General features: G+C 45.5%; 1 protein-coding gene and 1 long non-coding RNA gene across 3 annotated transcripts in view; both read right to left on the reverse strand.

Moving 5' to 3' along the window:
* The window catches only part of LOC142906835 (uncharacterized), a 129584-nt gene that overhangs the window by 91416 nt on the left and 16175 nt on the right, over positions 1-21993 (reverse strand). Inside the window, exon 3 of one of the 2 annotated variants that reach the window (XM_076055461.1) lies at positions 18884-21292. The exons of the other annotated variant lie outside the window; for it this stretch is intronic. Coding sequence (XP_075911576.1) covers positions 20440-21264 — 825 coding nt within the window. The 5' untranslated portion in view covers positions 21265-21292 and the 3' untranslated portion in view covers positions 18884-20439. Of the gene's footprint in view, positions 1-18883; positions 21293-21993 lie in introns of those variants that run through there. 2 annotated transcript variants of the gene reach the window in all.
* LOC142906902 (uncharacterized) lies at positions 8240-12055 on the reverse strand. The gene is made up of 2 exons (XR_012930545.1): positions 11924-12055; positions 8240-10740 (listed from the first exon to the last, which is right to left on the reverse strand). It is a non-coding gene; the product is annotated as an uncharacterized LOC142906902 (long non-coding RNA).

Below are 21993 nucleotides of genomic sequence, written 5' to 3' on the forward strand. Positions count from 1 at the left end.
TGACACACACGGCCCGCTTGGCCATCACTGGCTGCAGATGATCATGCTACACTGCTTGGCCAATCAGCGCTGCGGGGAATTTAGTGCGTACTCAGTAGTCAACGTGTGACTGTTGTTGTCGTACGTCGTGTGATTTCTTTAATATTTTATCCATACTAACTATGTCGGGCAAAAGAAGAAAGTGGTCGGACGAATATGTACAACATGGATTCTCATGTATCACGGAACGTGATGGGAGTGAGCGTCCTATCTGCATGATTTGCAACGCCAAGTTGAGCAACTCTAGTCTTGCACCGGCAAAACTAAAGGAACACTTCTTGAAGCTGCATGGAGACGGGGAATACAAGAACACAACACTTGCTGAATTCAGGGTGAAGAGAGCCAGATTCGATGAAAGGGCCACTCTGCCTGCTCTTGGATTTGTACCTGTTAACAAACCGATCCTGACAGCATCGTACGAAGTTGCTTACCTGATCGCAAAGCAGGGCAAGCCACACACCATTGGTGAAACACTTGTGAAACCAGCTGCATTAAAGATGGTGAATCTGATACTCGGAACAGCGGCCGAAGGTAAATAATCCCAAATTCCCCTTTCAAATGACACCGTCAGTGACAGAATAGAAGACATGAGTAAAGACATCTTGGCTCAAGTAGTCGCGGATCTGATTTCAAGCCCGGCAAAATTCAGCCTTCAACTCGACGAAACCACAGACGTTTCTGATCTAAGCCAGCTTGCTGTTTTTGTACGCTATGTGAAAGACGACATGATAAAAGAAGAGTTTTTATTTTGTAAGCCTCTTACAACAACAACGAAGGCAGCCGATGTGAAGAAGCTTGTGGATGACTTCTTCAGAGACAACAATCTTTCATGGGATATGGTTTCTGCAGTTTGTACGGACGGAGCTCCAGTCATGCTGGGAAGAAAGTCTGGTTTTGGTGCGCTAGTAAAGGCCGATGCACCACACATCATTGTGACGCATTGTATTCTGCACAGGCATGCGTTGGCAACAAAAACCTTACCTCCAAAAATGGCAGAAGTATTAAAAACTGTGGTGGAATGTGTGAACTATGTGCGAAAAAGTGCTCTGAGGCACCGCATCTTCAGTGAGCTGTGTAAAGAAATGGGCTCTGAATTTGAGGTACTTCTGCTCCATTCTAATATTCGGTGGTTATCCCGGGGACAGGTGCTGAATCGTGTTTTTGCCATGCGTGTGGAATTAGCCCTGTTTTTGCAAGAGCACCAACACTGCCATGCAGATTGCTTCAAAAATCCTGAGTTCATTCTCATTTTAGCATACATGGCTGATATATTCGCAGCTCTCAATCATCTCAATCAGCAGATGCAGGGTGGTGGAGTCAATATCATGGAAGCGGAAGAACACCTGAAGGCTTTTCAAAAAAAGCTACCGTTATGGAAACAACGAACAGAGAACAATAACTTCGCAAACTTCCCGCTTCTGGACGACTGTGCAAGTAAGATCGAAGATGTGTCTGGAATCGGAGATATTTCTGTATCCACGGAACTGAAGCAAACAATTGCCACGCACTTAGATGAGCTTGCAAAGTCTCTCGACGGATATTTCCCTACAAGAGAGTCATATCCAGCATGGATGAGACAGCCGTTCACGTTTGCTGTTGAAACAGCAGATGTCAATGATGAATTCCTCGACGAAATCATTGAAATTCAGCAGAGCCAGGTTCAACAGCAACTCTTCAGAACAACAACGCTCTCAACGTTTTGGTGTCGACAAATGAACAAGTATCCAGTTATTGCTAAGAAAGCCCTGGATTTTTTTATACCATTTGTTACAACATATCTTTGTGAGCAATCCTTTTCGAGGATGCTGGACATAAAAACGAAGAAAAGGAACAGACTTTGCTGTGAAAATGACATGAGAGTGGCACTTGCCAAGGTGAAGCCACGCATATCTGAACTGATCTCTCAAAGACAACAGCAGAAGTCACATTGATTTCCAGGTATGTAATTTGTTGTGAGTTTATGCGTTGTGTTGGTTTTATTCTTTGAACACGGTAATGTTCATGCACGGCTCATTTTGTGTACCAGTAAAAAACATATCTACGTCTTGAATTTGAAAAAAATCACATTTTATTTTTCACTAAAGAGGGGTTCGGTAAATGCGCATATGAAACTGGTGGGGTTCGGTACCTCCAACAAGGTTAAGAACCACTGGGCTAAAGTATGTAATTTTTTAAATAAATATTGAATATAAAGTAGTTATAAGATACAATCTAAAAATGCAAAAAATACAAATAGGGTAACATAGTGTAAATATGGCAAGGTGTCATTTTGTAGATAAAATGTTAAAGTCAGTGTAAGCCCTTGGCCTTGTTGAAGAGGCCAGCAGAAGATGGGAAGAAACTGTTTTTGTGGTGTGAGGTTTTGGTCCCGATGGACCGCAGCCTTCTGCCGGAGGGGAGTAGCTGGAGCAGAGAAGTGTCCAGGGTGGGAGGAATCGGCCACAAATCTTCCTCGCTCGCCTCATGCTCCTCGAGGTGTGCAGGTCCTCGAGGGTTGGTAGATTGTGTGGTGCCACCGCAGCGGAGCAGCTCGGTCGCCGTTACCCCCTCCATGTGCCCCCCCACGAACGCACGCCCCACTAAACACTTACATGCACCCCCGTAGGGTCTCGAGGAGGGATCACTTGGTACGATGGGTTTTCACCCGGGGACCCCACTAGCAGGGACGTTCCACGGGTTCCCCGGACCAGGAAATTGGCTGAGCCCCCCAGACCGGATTACATGGCGGCCCCCCAAAAAGGGGGGCGTAGAGCTTTACAGGCCGGCCGCGATGAAGCATTCACAACAAGGGGGGATGGGAACTTCAGCCAGTACCCAGCGGCAGGGTAAACAGTGGGGTGGGAGGGAAAAGCCCCTAGGCAGATAAGAAGTTGACTTAAGTGGGAGGGAGCGAGGGGATTATCGATGAATCAACGGCGAGGAACGCAGGCACAGAGACAATGGGAAGGAGGGGGGATGAAGCGACCCCCCCCCCCCCCCCAACGGCCAGAGCGCTCAAAATGGCCGGAAAAGAGGATTTGATTGGATGCTCAGGATGACGTCATGTGACCCGGGGGTTAACGGGCGTTGGGGACATAAGGGGGGCAGAAGGGAGAAATCAAAATACAGATAATACTTTGCAGCGTCATCCGAAACATTTTATTTTATTTTACGCCAATGAATAGCAGTGGCAGCTAGGGGTGTACAACTCCTCTAGAGCAGTTTTGAGAGAAGATCTCATTGGTAGCGATTCAAGTTGCAGTTTATTGGCAATAGCATTCCAGACTCTGGGGGAATAAATAGCAAAGGCCCTTCCTCCAGTTTTTGTACGGCAATAGGGAATGTGAAGTTGGTAAATGAGCGAAGACCTGAGGTCAAATTTGTTCTTTGAAACAGAGAGGATATCCAGCAGGTAGTCTGCGGATTTTTTTGTAAGTACATCGTGAATAAATAAGATCTGGTGCACAAGCTGTCGAACATTAAGAGATGTTAAGTTTGACCCAATGTAGAGATCACAGTGGCGAGTCCTATATGGGCAGTTCAATGTAAATCTTAAGGCCGAGTGATAGATGGAATCAAGCTTCTTCAGTACAGTACTTGGGGCTGATTTATACACGATGTCACAGTAGTCAATTAGAGGCAGTATGGTAGCTTTTATCAATTCCAAACGGAACATTGGGGGGAAGCAGTGCTTGTGTCGATCCAGAAAACCAATTTTTATCTTTGTCTTTTTACCAATATAATCAATGTGATATTCAAAATTCAATTTTGAATCCAGGATGACCCCAAGATACTTATAGATCTTGACTTGCTCTATTTGACAATTATTTAAGGAATGTAATTGGGGAAAAATAACTTCCTGCTTTAGTCCTGGTAAGAAGCATAGCACCTTGGTTTTGGAGGTATTCAGGACTAGTTTAAGAGCAACTAGCTGATGTTGTAGTTTGTTGAAATCACCCTGTCGCTTAGCAATCACGTCATCTGTAGAGCGGCCAGCAGTAATCAGTATCGTGTCATCTGCAAAAAGATTTACCCTGGAATGATCCAGGTCAGTGCCCAAGTCATTGACAGAAAGAGACAACAAAAGGGGGCCGAGGATGGAACCCTGTGGAACCCCATTTGTTATCTTAACACTGTTTGACCTCCAACCATCTGTGAATACAGTTTAGGTGCGAGAAAAGAGGTAATTTTGTAACTATTTTGCTGCGTTTTCGGAAAAACCGAGGCAACTTAGTTTACTAAGCAGGGTGTTGTGGTCTACTGTATCAAAAGCTTTGGACAGGTCTAGAAAAAGACAGGCACAGTACTGCTTATTATCAAGGCTACTGTAAATGTGATTCAGAGAGTCTAATGCAGCAGATGTGGTGCTGTATTTTTTTCGGAACCCAGATTGTTTTAGATGTAGGAGATTGTTGGTGTCCAGGAAACTGCTAATTTGGTAGGTCAATAGTTTTTCAAAAATTTTCATCAACGGGGACAAAATTGAGATAGGTCGGTAGTTATTTGGATCATCTTTAGGGCCCCCTTTGTGAAGTGGATGGACATAGGAATGTTTACATTCTAGAGGAACTGATGCTTCTTTGATGGACAGGTTGAAAATATGGGCTATAGGTTTGTATATTAGGTGACCAACAGTTAGTAGAGCAAAGACAGGAATACTATCTGCTCCGGTAGAGGAGGACCCTTTGAGGTAGGACAGTTGTTTCAGAACATTACTTTCGTGGATTGGCTGGAAACTAAATTCGTTTAATGTTTGGACAGAGGTGTAGGAATTTGCATGAGCAGGGGTGACTCCCAATACATTATCAAAAAGATTACCAGCTTCAGAAAAATGAAGGTTAAAATTGTCAACTATTTTTTTAGGGATCAGAAAAATATTTCCCATTTCGGTTAAGCTCAATGGGCAGATTGTCTGTTTTGGATGCCTTTTCGATACATTTGATTGTTTTCCAGAAAATCCTGGCATGTCCATGTGATTCCAGGAGAGTGAAGGAAAAATAGGCATTTTTTGCATGCCGTATTTTTTTAACGCATCTATTCCTTAAAATCCTGTATTCTAGCCAGTCATTGACCAAATTACTTTCTGAGCACATGCCCAAGCCTTGTCCCTAGTTTTCATGAGCTTAGTAATCAAAGGATCAAACCATGGTGGGCGGTTGCTTTTAGTTTTAATCTAACCAACGGAGCATGTTTGTTAAGAATTTGGAGAAACGTGTACCTGAAGGTATCCCAAGCCTGTCAGGTTGGGGATATCACAGACCTTGTCAATATCCGAGTGAAGCACATCATTATTAAATGCCTGAGTGCTGAAGTGTATCATAGAGTGCTTCTCAGCCAATTTAGGGGGGGCTTTGGGTCTGGCTGATGATCTCACACCAAAAATGAAGGAGTGATCACTAAGGTTATTACCCAGAACACCAGTAAGTGTGAATTTGTGAGGGGCATTTGTCAATAGGACGTCAAGCAGAGATGACTGTCCCGGATTTTTTAGGTTGGGTCTTGTGGGGACATTTATTAATTGAAACAGGTTAAATTTATCTGCAAAATTTGTGGCCACGGCCGGCGGGTCTAGCAAATTCCAATTTAGTTCACCCACTAAAACTATTTCACCTTTAGGGAGGCCCCCAAAAAGCTCTCTCAGTGCAGATGCAGCTTCAACATCCTTCCCAATAGGCGGTCTATAGCAGCACACTACCAATATCTGTTGATTATTTGGAAGAGTTATTCTGAGAGCCAAACCTTCAAAGCAACATTTTTTTAACAAGGAGTTAGTTGGTGAACATGCAATAGTATTACGAACATAGATGGCAATTCCACCTCCTTTAGATCCTCGGTCAAGCCGAAAAAGGTTGTAGTTGTCAATCGTAATCTGCAAGTCATTGACGGCAGGAGTGAGAAATGTTTCTGTTAGGCAAAAAAATGTCCGGGTCAAGATTTGCCACTTCTAGTTTTAGTTGACTTAATTTAATCACAAGCCATCTCATGTTGACATGTAGAACACCAACACCTTTCCTGCCAGAAAAATCTACAGAATTATACGAGTTCTTTATATTTTGGCTAGGATGAAGCTCAATACCACCCAGAAATAAGAAAAGTAGAATTAATAGTTTCCACAAGTATTTTCTGTGAAAGGATGAAGAGCGGTGAACCTTGGACGAATAGCAGCAGAATGCAGATCGTGTTATTTTTATGAGCAGAATGAAGTTTGGAAGGAGTCCTGGTGAAGTAATGGGACAAAGATAGGGTTTAAAAGGATACAATGATGGAGTGTAGAAGTGTCTATGAGCTGTTTCATTTGCAGGTGTAGTGGCAAATCGAGCAACAAGTAAGGACGCAAAGTAACGAGGGTAGCCGTTTGTAGAGTTGAATGTGGCACTAGATATGGCCGGGAATGACAGTAGTATGATACACAGCAGGAGAATTGACATTTTTAAGATAACAAAGATCTACAACAGTTAAACACACAAGTGAAAAACGCACAGGTAGGCCAATCGCGACTAATGTCTTGCCACACTCGTCGCACATGTACGGCTTCTCGCCCGTGTTTTTGAGTTTGTGGTGGCGTTCAGCTCCAGGTCACGAAGTTGACTAGCCGTTCAAATTCTTGCTGTTTGTAAGCACACCTTGGTGCTTTGCTATTTCGCTACGCTAGCGTGCATGTGACCTAACACTCTTTTTTTTCAAGGAGCATCTTTGCGAACAGGGCAATAACCTGATCAAGCAGGTAAAGGGTAAAAACCTCAAGGGGCGGGTTAAGACGGTCGAGGGCTTCCTGCAGAAGCTTCGGCTCCTTGATAACGGAGAGCGTTTCTGAGCAAACCAGGCAGCAGCAGATTTAGGCAGACCCAAGGAGCAGCATCTCAGGCAGGCCCAGGGAGCAGCAGCTCAGGCAGGCCCAGGGAGCAGCAGCTCAAGTAGACCCAGGGAGCAGCAGCTCAAGTAGAGCCAGGGAGCAGCAGCTCAGGCAGGCCCAGGGAGCAGCAGCTCAAGTAGACCCAGAGAGCAGCAGCTCAAGTAGAGCCAGGGAGCAGCAGCTCTGGAAGACCCATGGAGCAACTCAGGGAGCAGCAGCACAGACAGACCCGTGGAGCAGTAACTTTGGCAGGCCACGAAAGCAGCAGCTCAGACAGACCCAGGGAGCAGCTCAGGCAGCCACGGGGAGCAGCAGCTCAGGCAGACCCAGGGAGCAGCTCAGGCAGGCCCAGGAAGCAGCAGCTCAGGCAGACCCAGGGAGCAGCTCAGGCAGGCCCAAGAAGCAGCAGCTCAGGCAGCCACGGGGAGCAGCAGCTCAGGTAGACGCAAAGAGCAGCAGCTCAGGTGGACGCAAAGAGCAGCAGCTCAGGTAGACGCAAAGAGCAGCAGCTCAGGCAGACCCGGGGAGCAGCAGCTCAAACATATACTGCGTTATGGGATTTCTATTCGCATGAATGACGCTCTGCTACCCACGGATCCCTTAGCCCGGCGTTAAGGGAAGACTGGACGACCCGTCACAGCCAGGGTACAGGAGCTCACCTCTGGTCCGCTACAACCCGGCTCTGGCGAGAGCTCGGGGAGGGTCCCAGGGTGTCCGAGCCACCTCGGTCCGCTACAACCCGGCTCTAACAAGAGCCTCGGTTGAGGGTCCACGGGTGCTGGTCCAGTCTTCAGGTCTTCGGATGTCTTCAGGCTTGAGTTGGTGAACACTGCCCCGGCCCGTCCAGAGGGCCGGACTTTTATCCCCTGGTCGGGCTCACCCTCCCCTCCTGACCCCCCCCCCCCCTCCCAAAACCTTCTGGAAGGTCTTATCTTAATGGGCCTTAGGGACGGGTGGGGGTCAGGGGTGTTAGTCTCCGGTCACGGGCGGTGGGGGCAGGGGTTTACTTTGGTCGACCCCTATGCACCTCGCTCTCTCTCTCTCTCTCGGCTGCCCCCAGTTGACCCATGAACGTGGTGGCAGGTCAGCTTACAGCGCCTTGTTATGGCGCTTACGCACAACTTCGTGACTAACGCTGCACGTTCCGTCGCTGCAAACCTACGCGCCCCTGCATGAACGACGGAGGCGCAGGGACAGATGTTCGATCGCGTTGGAATCGATCTGCAGACGGCGGTCTTCTCGCACGGCCAGCTCTGTGTCACCTCATCTCGATCCCGTGATCCCAACCAGGTGAAAGTCCGCATCGAACCGAACCCCCGGCAAGGCCATCTACTTAACGACGAGAGAAAATTCACACCAAATATCGTTTTCAATGAATAAGCTTTTAATGAAGAAATACAATTATCTAATTCAAAACAATCAAATTAAAACCGTTTCATTTTAAAACTTCAAAACTGAGCATCGGGAGCTTGCGTGGAGGCGTCGTTCGTGTGCAATTTTTTTCGTGACTTTCCTGGCCCTAGGCCGTAAATGGTTGTGAGGGGCGCCGCAGGCGGTCAGGCTTGCTTCAACCCTTGGTTGTGAACATCCAGACGTTAATCAGCAAGGACCATTTCTTGTCCTAGTTCACCAACATATAAGACGTCATGCAAAATTCTCATGAGTGTTGTTGTGGAGAATGTATCTACTAGATGTGCTCTGCCTTGTAACCGAATACAAATCTGTACCAAAAATGAATTTCAAATGTGCACTTAAAATTACTTCCTTGCTATGAAGCAGATCAGCAGACACGACATCTTTCATTTATCGATCTCTCCACGAAACAAAGGAATGTTTACCACAAACTATATCTAGCACAGCCTTCTGAGAGTGCATCATTGATTCAGTGCAAGCCACCTGTGGACTCTTATTGGTGCACAGCGTATCAAAAGCAGCCGGGCTGTTTCAACCGATAGTTTCGAACATTCAGACGTTAATCAGCAAGGAGCATTTCTAGACCTAGTAAGACAAAATCTACGTCAACACGTAATACAAAATTATAATTCGTGTTGTAGAGAATGCATCTCCCCTACGTGTAACTTTTGAGTGGTATGCCTTGTAACTGATTAATGATCCGAGTGTGCTCCCTATTTCAAAGAAAAAGAGTTGCTCCAGAGGAAGATGATTCCTGAAAACACAAAAATACCCTTTGACCTGTATCACAAGAACAATGAGTCTCACCTGAGTTATCTGTACAGGTTACTTCCAAAACACACACTTTGTCCTAACATCACTTATTCAATGTTTGACCCTTATAGACAAAATGATACATGTACGAACACAATCAGACAAGTATTAATGATAAATTATTGAGTCATTTTAACAAAATTTTATTACTGCACTGAAATATACTGTATCAGGTTACATCGTATTAACAAGAATATATTTTTTAAAAAATACACACCGTCTGCTTAACAGTGTATGTACAACATACTATTGTCATTAAAAACGAGTAGGCCATTGCATGCTGGCGTCTGGGTCAAAATTTACCAAATTCTAAACATTACCTACAAACTCCACAACTGAGATGCCACATCAACCATCGCCCCCTACTGACAGGCTCTTGTCCACATGCAGGCCGGTGCAGGGCCACCACCTTGTGCCACACAGGGGCAGCTGCTACTTGGGGATGCTCGAGTGTTTGAGACGAGATACGATAAATACACTCCGAATTGCCAGAGGCGATTAAGCAAGCACCATATAAATGCAATTATTGGAACAGTGAATGCTTGGGAGCTTATTGGCTCTCGCTACTGGTTTGAGATCTATGCAACCCACAGGTCCACAAAGACTGGCCGCTCTTACCCTGCAGGTTGCACCTAGGAATTGAGTGTTCAACTTCACATTCTTGTCATTGAAGGCCTGTGACAAAGGTGCATCTATTGGAGCGACATCGTCTCTGCCTTACACATCTACCGGGTCTCCATTTGACTTTGTATTGTCTAGGAAGTCCACCCACACCTCCACTTCCACAAACTGCTGGGAGTTGCCTCACTCTGCCTCGCAGTCAGAATTCTCCTCCTGCTTCACCTTGCCTCCATCGATGTGAAGGTCCGATTTTGGAGTTGAATCTTCATCTTCACATTTGACCTTCACTTCTGCGCTCTTCACCATCACTTCTTCACATTTCACCTCGATACCTTTAAAAGTGTCCAAGCTGGGATTTTCTTCCAGTTCTTGATTCATGAGAGATGGGCTCATTGCAGCACTTTGACTTTCACAAGCTGATTTCAGACTCCACTCCTTGTGGATCTTCTGATGCTTGTGAGTTCTCTTGTGTTTTTGAAGATGTGGTGACTGTGAAAACACCTTCCCACACAGACTGCAATTGAAGGGTTTCTCTCCCGTGTGTTCTTTGGTGTACATGAAGATTTGATGAACGTGTAAACGCCTTCCCACACACACTGCACTTGAAGGGTTTCTCTCCTGTGTGTGTTCTCTGGTGTGCTACAAGAGCAGATGAATCTGAAAACGCCTTCCCGCACACACTGCACTTGAAGGGTTTCTCTCCCGTGTGTCTTCTCTGGTGTCTTACAAGAGTAGATGACTGTGCAAACGCCTTCCCACACACAGTACACTTGAAAGGTTTCTCTCCCATGTGTGTTCTCTGGTGTGTTACAAGAGTAGATGAAACTGAAAACGCCTTCCCACACGCACTGCACTTGAAGGGTTTCTCTCCTGTGTGAGTTCTCTGGTGCAAGGTCAAATTTCCAGTACGATCCGTGCTGTATGCACACAGGTTGCATTGTTGCCTTTTTGTACCGAGCTGCGCCGAGTGCCTTTGCTCCATTAGACAAATTCTGCAGAGGAAGCAACAGAGGAAGCGACAGCTGCAGACAGAAAAAAACGTATGTCCACACCATCTACACGTCAGTATTGATGCACAGAGGAATGCAAACACACAGTCACACGTGACTTACATGTCTATACTTATTCATATATTCATGATATAGTGAAAAAGTGTCCCAAATTCATCACAAGGGCTGTTATGGCACACAATGAGAGGGCAAATGTCATAAACGTGCCTGGAAGCCCTCGTATCTTCAAAATGAATGTTAACCCAAAACTCCGGGCACACAATTTCGGCTGTCTGGCTTCAAAAGGAATATTAATGAAAGCGAAATTCAGCTGACATAGCAAAGGGTGTTGAAAATAATACTATTTGTGTTGTGCAGAAATCATAAATTAATGTTCAATTGCAACTTAAGAGGTGTGAAGCCAGGCACAGATGTCCTTGAATGCTGGGATGGACAGTTCCGACTTCAGCTGCACGTGTGCTGTGATAACTTCCTGACTCCATTCTTACAAAGAGTTCCATAGAAAACTAAAACAAACTGTTTTGATATAACCGCCATGCTCAATATAGTTAATAGAGTTTACTGCAAATACAAACTTGACCCTGTCACACACTCAGAGGTGGAGCCAGGATTTTCAGGTAGGAGGGGCAACCCCTTCAGCAATTAAAAATGATAGTTGTTAGTAAGTAAGGAGTTGTTAGTAAGGAGTTGTTAGCGAGTAAGGAGTTGTTAGTAAGGAGTTGTTAGTAAGGAGTTGTTAGTAAGGAGTTGTTAGTAAGTAAGGAGTTTTTACTAAGGACTTGTCCTATGCTTTTTATTCGACGCGTGTGATAGGCATCGCGCTCGCTGAAGGTGTTTGCCATCAGGGAAGTCGTGTACTGAATACGCAACTGCACACAATTGTGAATTTGTGTCTGTTTGAAATGTTCAGCATACTTCCAAACATGCTACAAACTTGACATTTGTAATGTGGGTAGCTTCCAGATTGGACACAATGCACAAAGTATTAAAATATAATTTTGTATTTTGGGGGAGTGGGGGAATTGACCATGGAGCTAGTTACTAATAAACCCCAATGATCCGATCGAAATTAGGGATTTCAATCGGACCATTGGGGAAGTACGTGCCACCACACCCCCGCTGGCTCCACCACTGTCACACACTGGCATGGTTCACAGGTGGTGGTGTGTCCAGACCCACGCCTGGCCACTTTCACCTGCTCAGAATTCATGCTTCCTCACTCCACCAAGTAGAGTGAACACCGGCACGCATCCAGAGTGAACACCGCCAAGCGTCTTGAGTGAACCCCGTAACGCGTCCAGAGTGAACACCGCCATGCTGTTGACAAGCCCCACCTTGTTGTTATTGTTGTGTGGGCAGGTCGCTTTTGAAAACAAGAGGAGTACAGCAGCTGAACGTGGGCGTGGCCTGGTAAAAAAAAAAACTGTGAATATTTAAAATAAAACAAAGTAACAAAGTAGCAAGCCAGGTGAAGAGAAATTAAAACTTAAGCAAGATAGTCTTTGGTTCTTTCGGTAAAGTCACATGGGAAAAAAACTAAATAAATAAAATAATATTTTCAGTTTCATTTATTTGGTATAGCTCTGTGAGCCCTTCGGCTCTTGAATCGGGTGCAACCGCAACAAACAAAAAACAAAAACACGAACAAGAAAACATCTTGAAGTGACTATGTGACTGCAAATAGAAAATCCAGGAAAAAACAGCAAAATATTCCAGAAAAAGCACCGTACACCAACGCTGTGTGCAAATAGCATACGACGTTTCGATTGCAACACAAGCAATCATCATCAGGTACAAATGAAAGAGAAAACAAACCTAGAAAACTTAGAAACGTACTGCAATACAACACAAAGTCGGCTAACATAACAGTCAACAACACCCCACCTGGTTGATTACGTTCTTCCAAAGATTGCTCAATTTGAGAGACAAAACACAGACACGGAGACACATAGACAGAGAGAGATAACACAAAGACACACAGAGAGAGATACACACATAGGCAACGCCTCTGTGTCGAGGCCTTAAATAGCGAGAGAGGGGGGGTAGAGAAATTAGCAAGTCATTGCAAAGCCGTAGCCATGGAGTCAACATTGGGGGGGGACCAAATTTTCCAGGGGGTCTGGGGTCCCCCCCCCCCCAGAAAAAAATGTAATTTGAAAACTAATTTCCCGCCATTTCCTGCATAAAATATTTAAAAAATTCACTAACACATGGGATGGAATTTGTTTTATTTGATACAATAATGTCTAATATTGTATTGTATTACATTGCTCTGTTTTTTCTTTTTTACCTTTTCTTGTTTCATAGTATGTAATGGCAGAGATTAGGGATTCATAAAGTACAACGCAATCATATAAACAGAAATCTATGCATTGTTATATGAAGACAAGTCCAGATTTTGTGGCCAAGGTTTAGCAAATTGTGGTTTTTATTAACATAGCAATTATTATTTAAAAAAAATATTTTCATAGCAATATATTTGGGGGGACATTTTGAGCATATTTTATTATTGGGAGGGGGGTGTTGTTGTATATGAGCCTTTTCCAAAATTGATATTAACAATAATATTTGCGTTATATATATTTACAAACAAACAAAATAATCAATAAAACCCGTAAGCCAGGCACACGAAAACCAGATGTCGATCATAAACAGACCATTAAAAAATAAAGAAATAATAAAACTCTCGAGGCGAGGATGTTAGCAGCTATCTGCGAAGATCTCCAGATGAACAAGAGTTTGATGTGCCCTAAGGGAGGTCACGCAGAGGGAAGCCCTCCGCAAGCCAGAAACGAGGACGCCCACGGGTTAAACCATATATATATTTTTTCCTTTGTCATTAAAACAACGGTTCAAATTTAAAATGCAATAACAAGAATAAGCTAAAGTTAGCGGTCCTCGCGCTCACTCCAATCAAGACCAGGCCACCAGATACATCAGTGAATTATTATCCAATAATTAATTCGCTATCAAATGATTTTCACCTTTAATACTTTTACTGTTAAAACAAAGCTTGGAGACAAAATGCCGAGTCACATCAAAGGTTATCGAGAAGGAATGAGGTGAACGGGCAAACTTACGAAAGAGTTTAAACAATATCCCAAGCAACCCCGACCACCTTTATCACAAGGGGCCATCTGGAAAAGCCAGCTGGGTGTGATGAGGAGACACACCCCACCCCACACATGGCAACCAGGCAAACAAAGTTTTAAAGAAAATTGCAATATAATATTAATAATAACGTGTTAACCTTAAACGATATTCCATTATAGAACCTTACAGAACCAAGGGATATGGATTCCAACAATCTGGAAACGGACCTCTTAAACTCAGGATGAAAATTATTTTTCTTTCTAATAACTCCATCATATCAATGCGAACCTCGGTAACCCGAGAGGGGTGTCGGGAGGACGTAGTTACAAACACGAGTCTTGGCGAACATGGGACCAAATGATATTTGAGAAATATCAAGTCGAAAGTATAAAGAGATAGGTACTCCCGACCACCTTTGTCTCTCCCGAAGAGCGCGAGAGAGGAATTTCACGCCAGGGCAAACAGATCGTTATCGCAGGAGCCATCTGTACAACCACACGAACTCACACACACAGACCCCGCCCCCCCCCTTTTCCACTGCGCAGAGAGAATTGTCTTTGAATATAACGGTCAGCCGCATTTTCAAAAGTCAGTGAAGTTAAGTCAAGAGTCAAGACAGATCAGCGAGTCAAGACGTCCACAGGACGAGCAGTCGCATGGAGCGGCTGGCTCCGAGCCTCGCTGAGTAGCGATGATCGCTGAGTGGCGATGTATCAACAAAAGTGAGCCATACAGCAGTGGAGGAAACCTGCTGTCAGCGAACCAGCACGGGCGCGTTCGCGCACTTCAACAGAGAGAGCACGTGCGACTCAACTCACTCAACTGAAGAAAAAGCTTGGCCAGCCGCCAACAAAGTATCAGCGAATCAGCGCTGAGAGCGCTCGAGCATCTCCACGAGGAAAGCACGTGCAACGTGGCTCAACCAGCAGCGGAAAAGCACGAGCAGCCGCCAACAACTTCAGCAAACCAGTGACCAAGCGCGTGCGACTTGAGTTATACAGCAGTGGAAGAAACCTGCTGTCAGAGAGCCGCCAACAACCTCAACAAAGAGAGCGCGTGCGACTCGGCTCACTCAGCAGAAGAAAAACTTGACCTGTCGCCCGCGAGCGCAGCGTCAGATACTACAGCAGGGGAAAGAGCGCGCACCGGCGCAGCTCATCCAGCAGTGGAGGAAACTGCTGTCAGCGAATCAGCACGGGCGCGTTCGCGCATCTTCAAGGAGAAAGAGCGCGGCCAGCAACGCCAAGCAAGAGCGTGCAGCAGCTCAGCCAGCAGTGGAGAGAAACTGCTATCAGCGAACCAGCACGGGCGCGTTCGCGCATCTTCAAGGAGAGGGAGCGCGCGCCACCAGCGTGCCATCAGCACCAGCACCAGCGCGTGCCAACAGCGCGCCACCAGCGTGCCACCAGCACCAGCATTAGCACCAGCGCGTGCCAACAGCGCGCCACCAGCGTGCCACCAGCACCAGCGCGTGCCAACAGCGTGCCACCAGCGTGCTACAGCGCGCAACTTCGCGTCACCAGGGCTGAGAGGGCAGCGGCCCCGCACTCAACACCCATCGGCGCGACGACGGCGAGCGTCGTGCTGACTCATCCAGCCAGCGGTGGACAGAAACTGTCAGTCGTTCGTATGCCCCTCCCCCACACTCCCTCCTCACTCCCCCACCGCTACACAACGAACAAACATTTTTTTTTGACAAGGAAATCAACCTAGGCGTTTGCTCAACGCAAGAAATCAACAACCCTCCCATTAAACATACAAGACTCATGATAACTGCGTCAACTATTAGCTGATAACGAAAAACATCGCCACCCATTGAGTTACATTGATGAGGCAATCAGAATTATTTCAGTCGAACGCTTTAATTGCATGATCGTTGATGAATTAATGAACGAACATCGCCGTGGTACTGTGCTGACGATTTCAAGCATAATAATTTCGCATATTAGAATGTGTTAAGGATTGGATACGAATCAAAGACCGAGTGCCATGTTGTGTAACAATTCAAGTATACGAGTTTGCATATTATAAAGTTAAGGTTTGATAGAATAGTTCGCATGTTTTTAATCTCTCTCTCAACAACCGATCGATTGCGCTACGCGTCGGGAATTAACCACAGGTGCCGCTATCGAGGTGAAACAACGCAATCGTGATGGTATCATGTTAACGCTGTGTTGAAATTCCAAAATCCCGAGATTGAGTTTTCATATTATCCAAAAATTAAATTTAGCTAGAAATAAAATTGATTAAAGCAGAAGGTTTGTGTGTGATTCTTCCTGAAATTCTGCATAATATTGTTCTGTGTATGAGATCTGAATCCTGGGGACCTATCATAAGCACACTATCACCACACATAATCCATAACACACATAATTCGTAATGTTCAATCGAGAGTAATCGTATCCTTATCGATAATACGGAATTAAAGAGCAGAGTCGAATCGACTCTCTCTCATTCATGCTCACAACGCCTGCGTCACTGCATACGATAAATTGCGTCATTCCAATTCATAGCACAATCCTAGTCACCGAGGCTCGACCTGATAATCCATAACGACCTGCATTATCCTAACCACGCCCACTCGCATAAATTAATACGATTATCTCTCGAATCAGTATAATTTATGCGCATAATTACACTAATTAACAAAATTTCGGATAAATTATGCAAATTTCAACTTTCATTTAATTTTCATTATTTTCATCAATTTTCATAAAACATATATACAACAGTGTGTGTCGCCCAATATATATTATAATTATTATAATATATTACAATTACGGCCTTGTGCCAATGAGAGATTGGAGCTTTGGTGACTGCAGTAAATAATAACAGGACACAGAGAGAAAGCACACTTAATCAAACAAACTGAGTAAAATTTGGAAATGTAATGCAATGCAACACAGAGAGTCGGTCAACACAAAATTAACGCATAGCCTGGTCGATTACATTCTTACAAAGATTGCTCAACTAAGCAAGAGAATTGAAGCAAACGCGATCAGGCGAGGGCAGGAGGCAAGGCCCTGCGTGGCTAGGCCCCGCGCTGTAAAGTTCCAACCTGGACATCGCTTCCATGCTCGCTGCTACTCAATTGACATCCCTACGAGAGAGAGCGAGGCTCTACCTCGGTAAACAACAACCACCACCACAACCACCAACACCACCACCACAACCACCACCACAACCACCACCACAACAACCACAACAACCACAACCACCACAACCACCACCACAACCACCACCACAATCACCACCACAACAACCACAACCACCACAACAACAACCACCACAACAACAACCACCACAACAAAAACCACCACAACAACAACCACAACAACCACCACAACAACAACCACCACAACCGCGATGAGAATTTCTCACCTCGGATTTCAGTTCACGCACGAAGCGGCAGCTTCAGGTTTCCTCGTGACGTCACGCGGCAGCAGGTGACGTGACGTCACTTCCGGAATACAAGACACTCTCCTCCCACACTGAGCGGACGGCTTTAACGGACACATTATGTTAATGAGCGTGCAGTCACCGGGCGTAGCTTTGCCCAAATAAGGATTGGCACCGGAACAGAAATCGGCAGCGGCCGAACGGAGGTGACGTAACGCTCAAGAGAGCGGTTGTCGGGTGTGGCTGACATGACGTCACTAGCTAGGCCAACCGCCCCCTCGCGTTTGACGCCGATGAGGTCATGCTGAGCGGTGACAGAAGGGGAGCGGCAGTGACGTGTGAGCGCTGCGCTCCCGACCAGCCGAGTTCCATTCCCGCTCGTGGCCAACACCGCCAGTGACGATTTTCTGAACCGGTCCTGAGCCTCCCCTACGTCGACTCGGCCTCAAACGAGTACCCGGTGCGGTGTGTAGTAAACATCGCCACTAGGGAGACAAAGGCGGCCCGGCGTGGTGCTGGCCACCCACCCCCTCATGTGCCGTCCCACCCTTAATAGGTGCTCGCTAACAGCACTTGCCCCTACATTCTGTCCAGGCTATATGGGGGATCTTTGTCTTTGTGTTAGGTGCTCACTAACTGCACTTGCCCCAACATTCTGTCCAAGCTGTACGGGGGATCTTTGTCTTTGTGTGTTGGGAGCAAGTTTGAGTGGCGTGTAGCCGTGGGAGCTGAACGGGCGCCTGCTGCTACTGACAGTCGTTGACTACGGTTGGACAGACGCTGATAGACAGACAAGACAGGTGGACAGACACAAACAAGAGGAACACAGAGACAGAGAAAGATAGACAGAGAGACACAGGCAGAGAGAGACTGAGGGAAACAGAGACACAGACGGACAGAGAGATGTTGAACAAACTTGACTCGCTCCATTGAAAGAGATTCCTCAATCTTTGCCCATCCCCGGAAGTCGTTCTAGTTTCTATATAGTTCATTGTGTGTGGTGTGTATGTGTAAGCAATGTGAGATATCGATGTACACAGATATGAACAAGATCAGCAGACAAGACGTCTTTCATACTCATTGGTTCTTTCGGTAAAGTCACGTAGGTAGAAAAAATAAAAAAATAAATCACGACGTTTCGATCGCAACACGAGGGGTCGTCCTCAGGTGAAAACATCCAGACATTGTCGCGGCAGAAGTCACGTGAGCTACGGCACGTGACAAAGATAAGGTGACCCCCCCTCTCCCCCGCCGTGGCTCACCCCGCTCAGCTGAGCATCGTTTTAATGCGGTGGGCTCACGCGAAATTGATTTCTGTAAGACGAAGGTACTTTGAAAACCCACTGGCTAAACTATTTTCTATAAGTGCACAACTTCATCTGTGATGAACGCTGCACTTTCCATCGTTTTCATGCAGGGGGCACTGCAAACCTACACGCTCCCTGCATGAACGATGGAGGCGCAAGGACAGACGTTCGATCGCGTTGGAATCGATCTGCAGACGGCGGTCTTCTCGCACGGCCAGCTCTGTGTCGCCTCATCTCGATCCCACGATCCCAACCAGGTGAAAGTCCGCATCGAACCGAATCCCCGGCAAGACCATCTACTTAACGACGAGAGAAAATTCACACCAAATGTTGTTTTAAAATAAGTCTTCCAGAAGTAAAATGAGATAAGCTTTTAATGAAGAAATACAATTATCAAATTCAAAACAATCAAATTAAAACTGTTTCATTTTAAAACTTCAAAACAGAGCCTCGGGAGCTTGCGTGGAGGCGTCGTTCGTGTGCAATTTTTTTCGTGACTTTCCTGGCCCCAGGCTGTAAATGGTTGAGGGACACCGCAGGCGGTCAGGCTTGTTTCAACCCTTGGTTGTGAACATCCAGACGTTAATCAGCAAGGACCATTTCTTGTCCTAGTTCACCAACATATAAGACGTCATGCAAAATTCTCATGAGTGTTGTTGTGGAGAATGTATCTACTAGATGTGCTCTGCCTTGTAACCGAATACAAATCTGTACCAAAAATGAATTTCAAATGTGCACTTAAAATTACTTCCTTGCTATGAAGCAGATCAGCAGACACGACATCTTTCATTTATCGATCTCTCCATGAAACAAAGGAATGTTTTACACAAACTAAAACTAGCACAGCCTTCTGGGAGTGCATCATTGATTCAGTGCAAGCCACCTGTGGACTCTTATTGGTGCACAACATCTCAAAAGCAGCCGGGCTGCTTAAACCGATAGTTTCGAACATCCACACGTTAATCAGCAGGGAGCATTTCTAGACCTAGTTAGACAAAATCTACGTCAACACGTAATACAAAATTATAATTCGTGTTGAAGAGAATGTATCTCCTCTACGTGTAACTGATTAATAATCCGAGTGTGCTCCCTATTTCAAAGACAATGAGTTGCTCCAGAGGGAGATGCTTCCTGAAAACACAAAAATACCCTTTGACCTGTATCACAAGAACAATGAGTCTCACCTTAGTTATCTGTACAGGTTACTTCCAAAACACACACTTTGTCCTAACATCACTTATTTAATGTTTGACCCTTATAGACAAAATGTTACATGTATGCACACAATCAGACAAGTATTCATTCTAAATAATTAAGTCATTTTAAAAATGTGTATTACTGCACTGAAATATACTGCATCAGGTTACATCGCATTAACAATAACCTATTTTAAAAAAAATACGCACCGTCTGCTTAACAGTGTATGTACAACATACTATTGCGCCATTCAAAACGAGTTGGCCATTGCATGCTGGCGTCTGGGTCAAAATGTATCAAATTCTAAACATTACCTACAAACTCCACAACTGAGATGCCACATCAACCATCGCCCCCTACTGACAGGCTCTTGTCCACATGCAGGCCGGTGCAGGGCCACCACCTTGTGCCACACAGGGGCATCTGCTATTTGGGGATGCTCTTCGAGTGTTTGAGACGAGATACGATACAAAACTCCGAATTGCCAGAGGCGATTAAGCAAGCACCATCTAAATGCAATTATGATAACATACTCAACGCTTGGGAGTTTATTGGTTCTCGCTCCTGGTTAGAGATCTACCCAACCCACAGGTCCACAAAGACTGGCCGCTCTTACCCTGCAGGTTGAACCTAGGAATTGAGTGTTCAACTTCACATTCTTGTCATTAAAGGCCTGTGACAAAGGTCCATTTATTGGAGCAAAATCTTCTCAAGCTTACACATCTACCGGGACTCCATTTGACTTTGTATTGTCTCGGAGGAAGTCCACCCACACCTCCACTTCCACAAACTGCTGGGAGTTGCCTCGCTCTGCCTCACAGTCAGAATTCTCCTCCTGCTTCACGTTGCCTCCATCGATGTGAAGGTCCGATTTTGGAGTTGAAACTTCATCTTCACATTTGACTTTCACTTCTTCGCTCTTCACCATCACTTCTTCACGTTTCACCTTCACCTCTTCATATTTCACCTCGATACCTTTAAAAGTGTTCAAGCTGGGATTTTCTTCCGGTTGTTTCATGAGGGATGGACTCATTGCGGCACTTTGACTTTCACAAGCTGATTTCAGACTCCATCCCTTGTGGATCTTCTGATGCTTGTGCGTTCTCTGGTGTTTTTGAAGATTTGATGACTGTGCAAACGCCTTCCCACACACACTGCACTTGAAGGGTTTCTCTCCCGTGTGTGTTCTCTGGTGTGTTACAAGAGTAGATGAATCTGAAAACACCTTCCCACACACACTGCACTTGAAGGGTTTATCTCCCGTGTGTATTCTCTGGTGTGTTACAAGAGTAGATGACTGCGAAAATGCCTTCCCGCACACACTGCACTTGAAGGGTTTCTCTCCCGTGTGTGTTCTCTGGTGTTTTTGAAGAGTAGAGAACTGTGCAAACGACATCCCACACACACTGCACTTGAAGGGTTTCTCTCCCGTGTGAGTTCTCTGGTGCAAGTTCAAATGGTCAGTACGATCCGTGCTGTATGCACACCGGTCGCATTGATGCCTTTTTGCACAGAGCTGCACCGAGTGCCTTTGCTCCATCAGACAAATTCTGCAAAGGAAGCGACAGCTGCAGAGAGAAAAAAAGAATATCCCCACCATCTACACGTCAATATCGAGGCACAGAGGAATGCATACACACAGTAACACGTGACTAACAAGTCTATACTTCTTCATATATTCATGTTATAGTGAAAAAGTGTCCCAAATTCATCACACGGGCTGTTATGGCACACAATGAGAGAGCAAATGGTTATAAACGTGCCTGGAAGCCCTGGTATCTTCAAAATGAATGTTAACCCAAAACTCCGAGCACACAATTTCGGATGTCTGGCTTCAAAAGGAATATTTATGAAAGCTAAATTCAGCTGACATAGCAAAGAGTGTTGAAAATAACACTATTCGTGTTATGCCGAAATGCATAAATGAAAATTAAATCGCAACTTAGAGGTGTGAACCCAGGCACAGATGTCCTTGAATGCTGGGATGAACAGTTCCGACTTCAGCTGCACGTGTGCTGTGATAACTTCCTGACTCCATTCTTACGAAGAGTTGCAGAGAAAAAACTAAAATAAACTACCGTTTTGATATAAGACCCGTGCTCAATAGAGTTAATAGACTTTACTGCAAATACAAACTTGACACTGTCACACACTCAGAGGTGGAGCCAGGATTTTCAGTTAGGGGGGCAACCCCTTCAATCGGACTGTTGGGGGGGCACGTGGCACCCCACCCCCACTGGCTCCACCACTGTCACGCACTGGCATGGTT

Source organism: Petromyzon marinus, chromosome 71 (assembly GCF_048934315.1).
Source record: "Petromyzon marinus isolate PM22_M1 ecotype Great Lakes invasive population chromosome 71, UKy_Petmar_22M1.pri1.0, whole genome shotgun sequence".
Classification (NCBI taxonomy): Eukaryota; Metazoa; Chordata; class Hyperoartia; order Petromyzontiformes; family Petromyzontidae; genus Petromyzon; species Petromyzon marinus.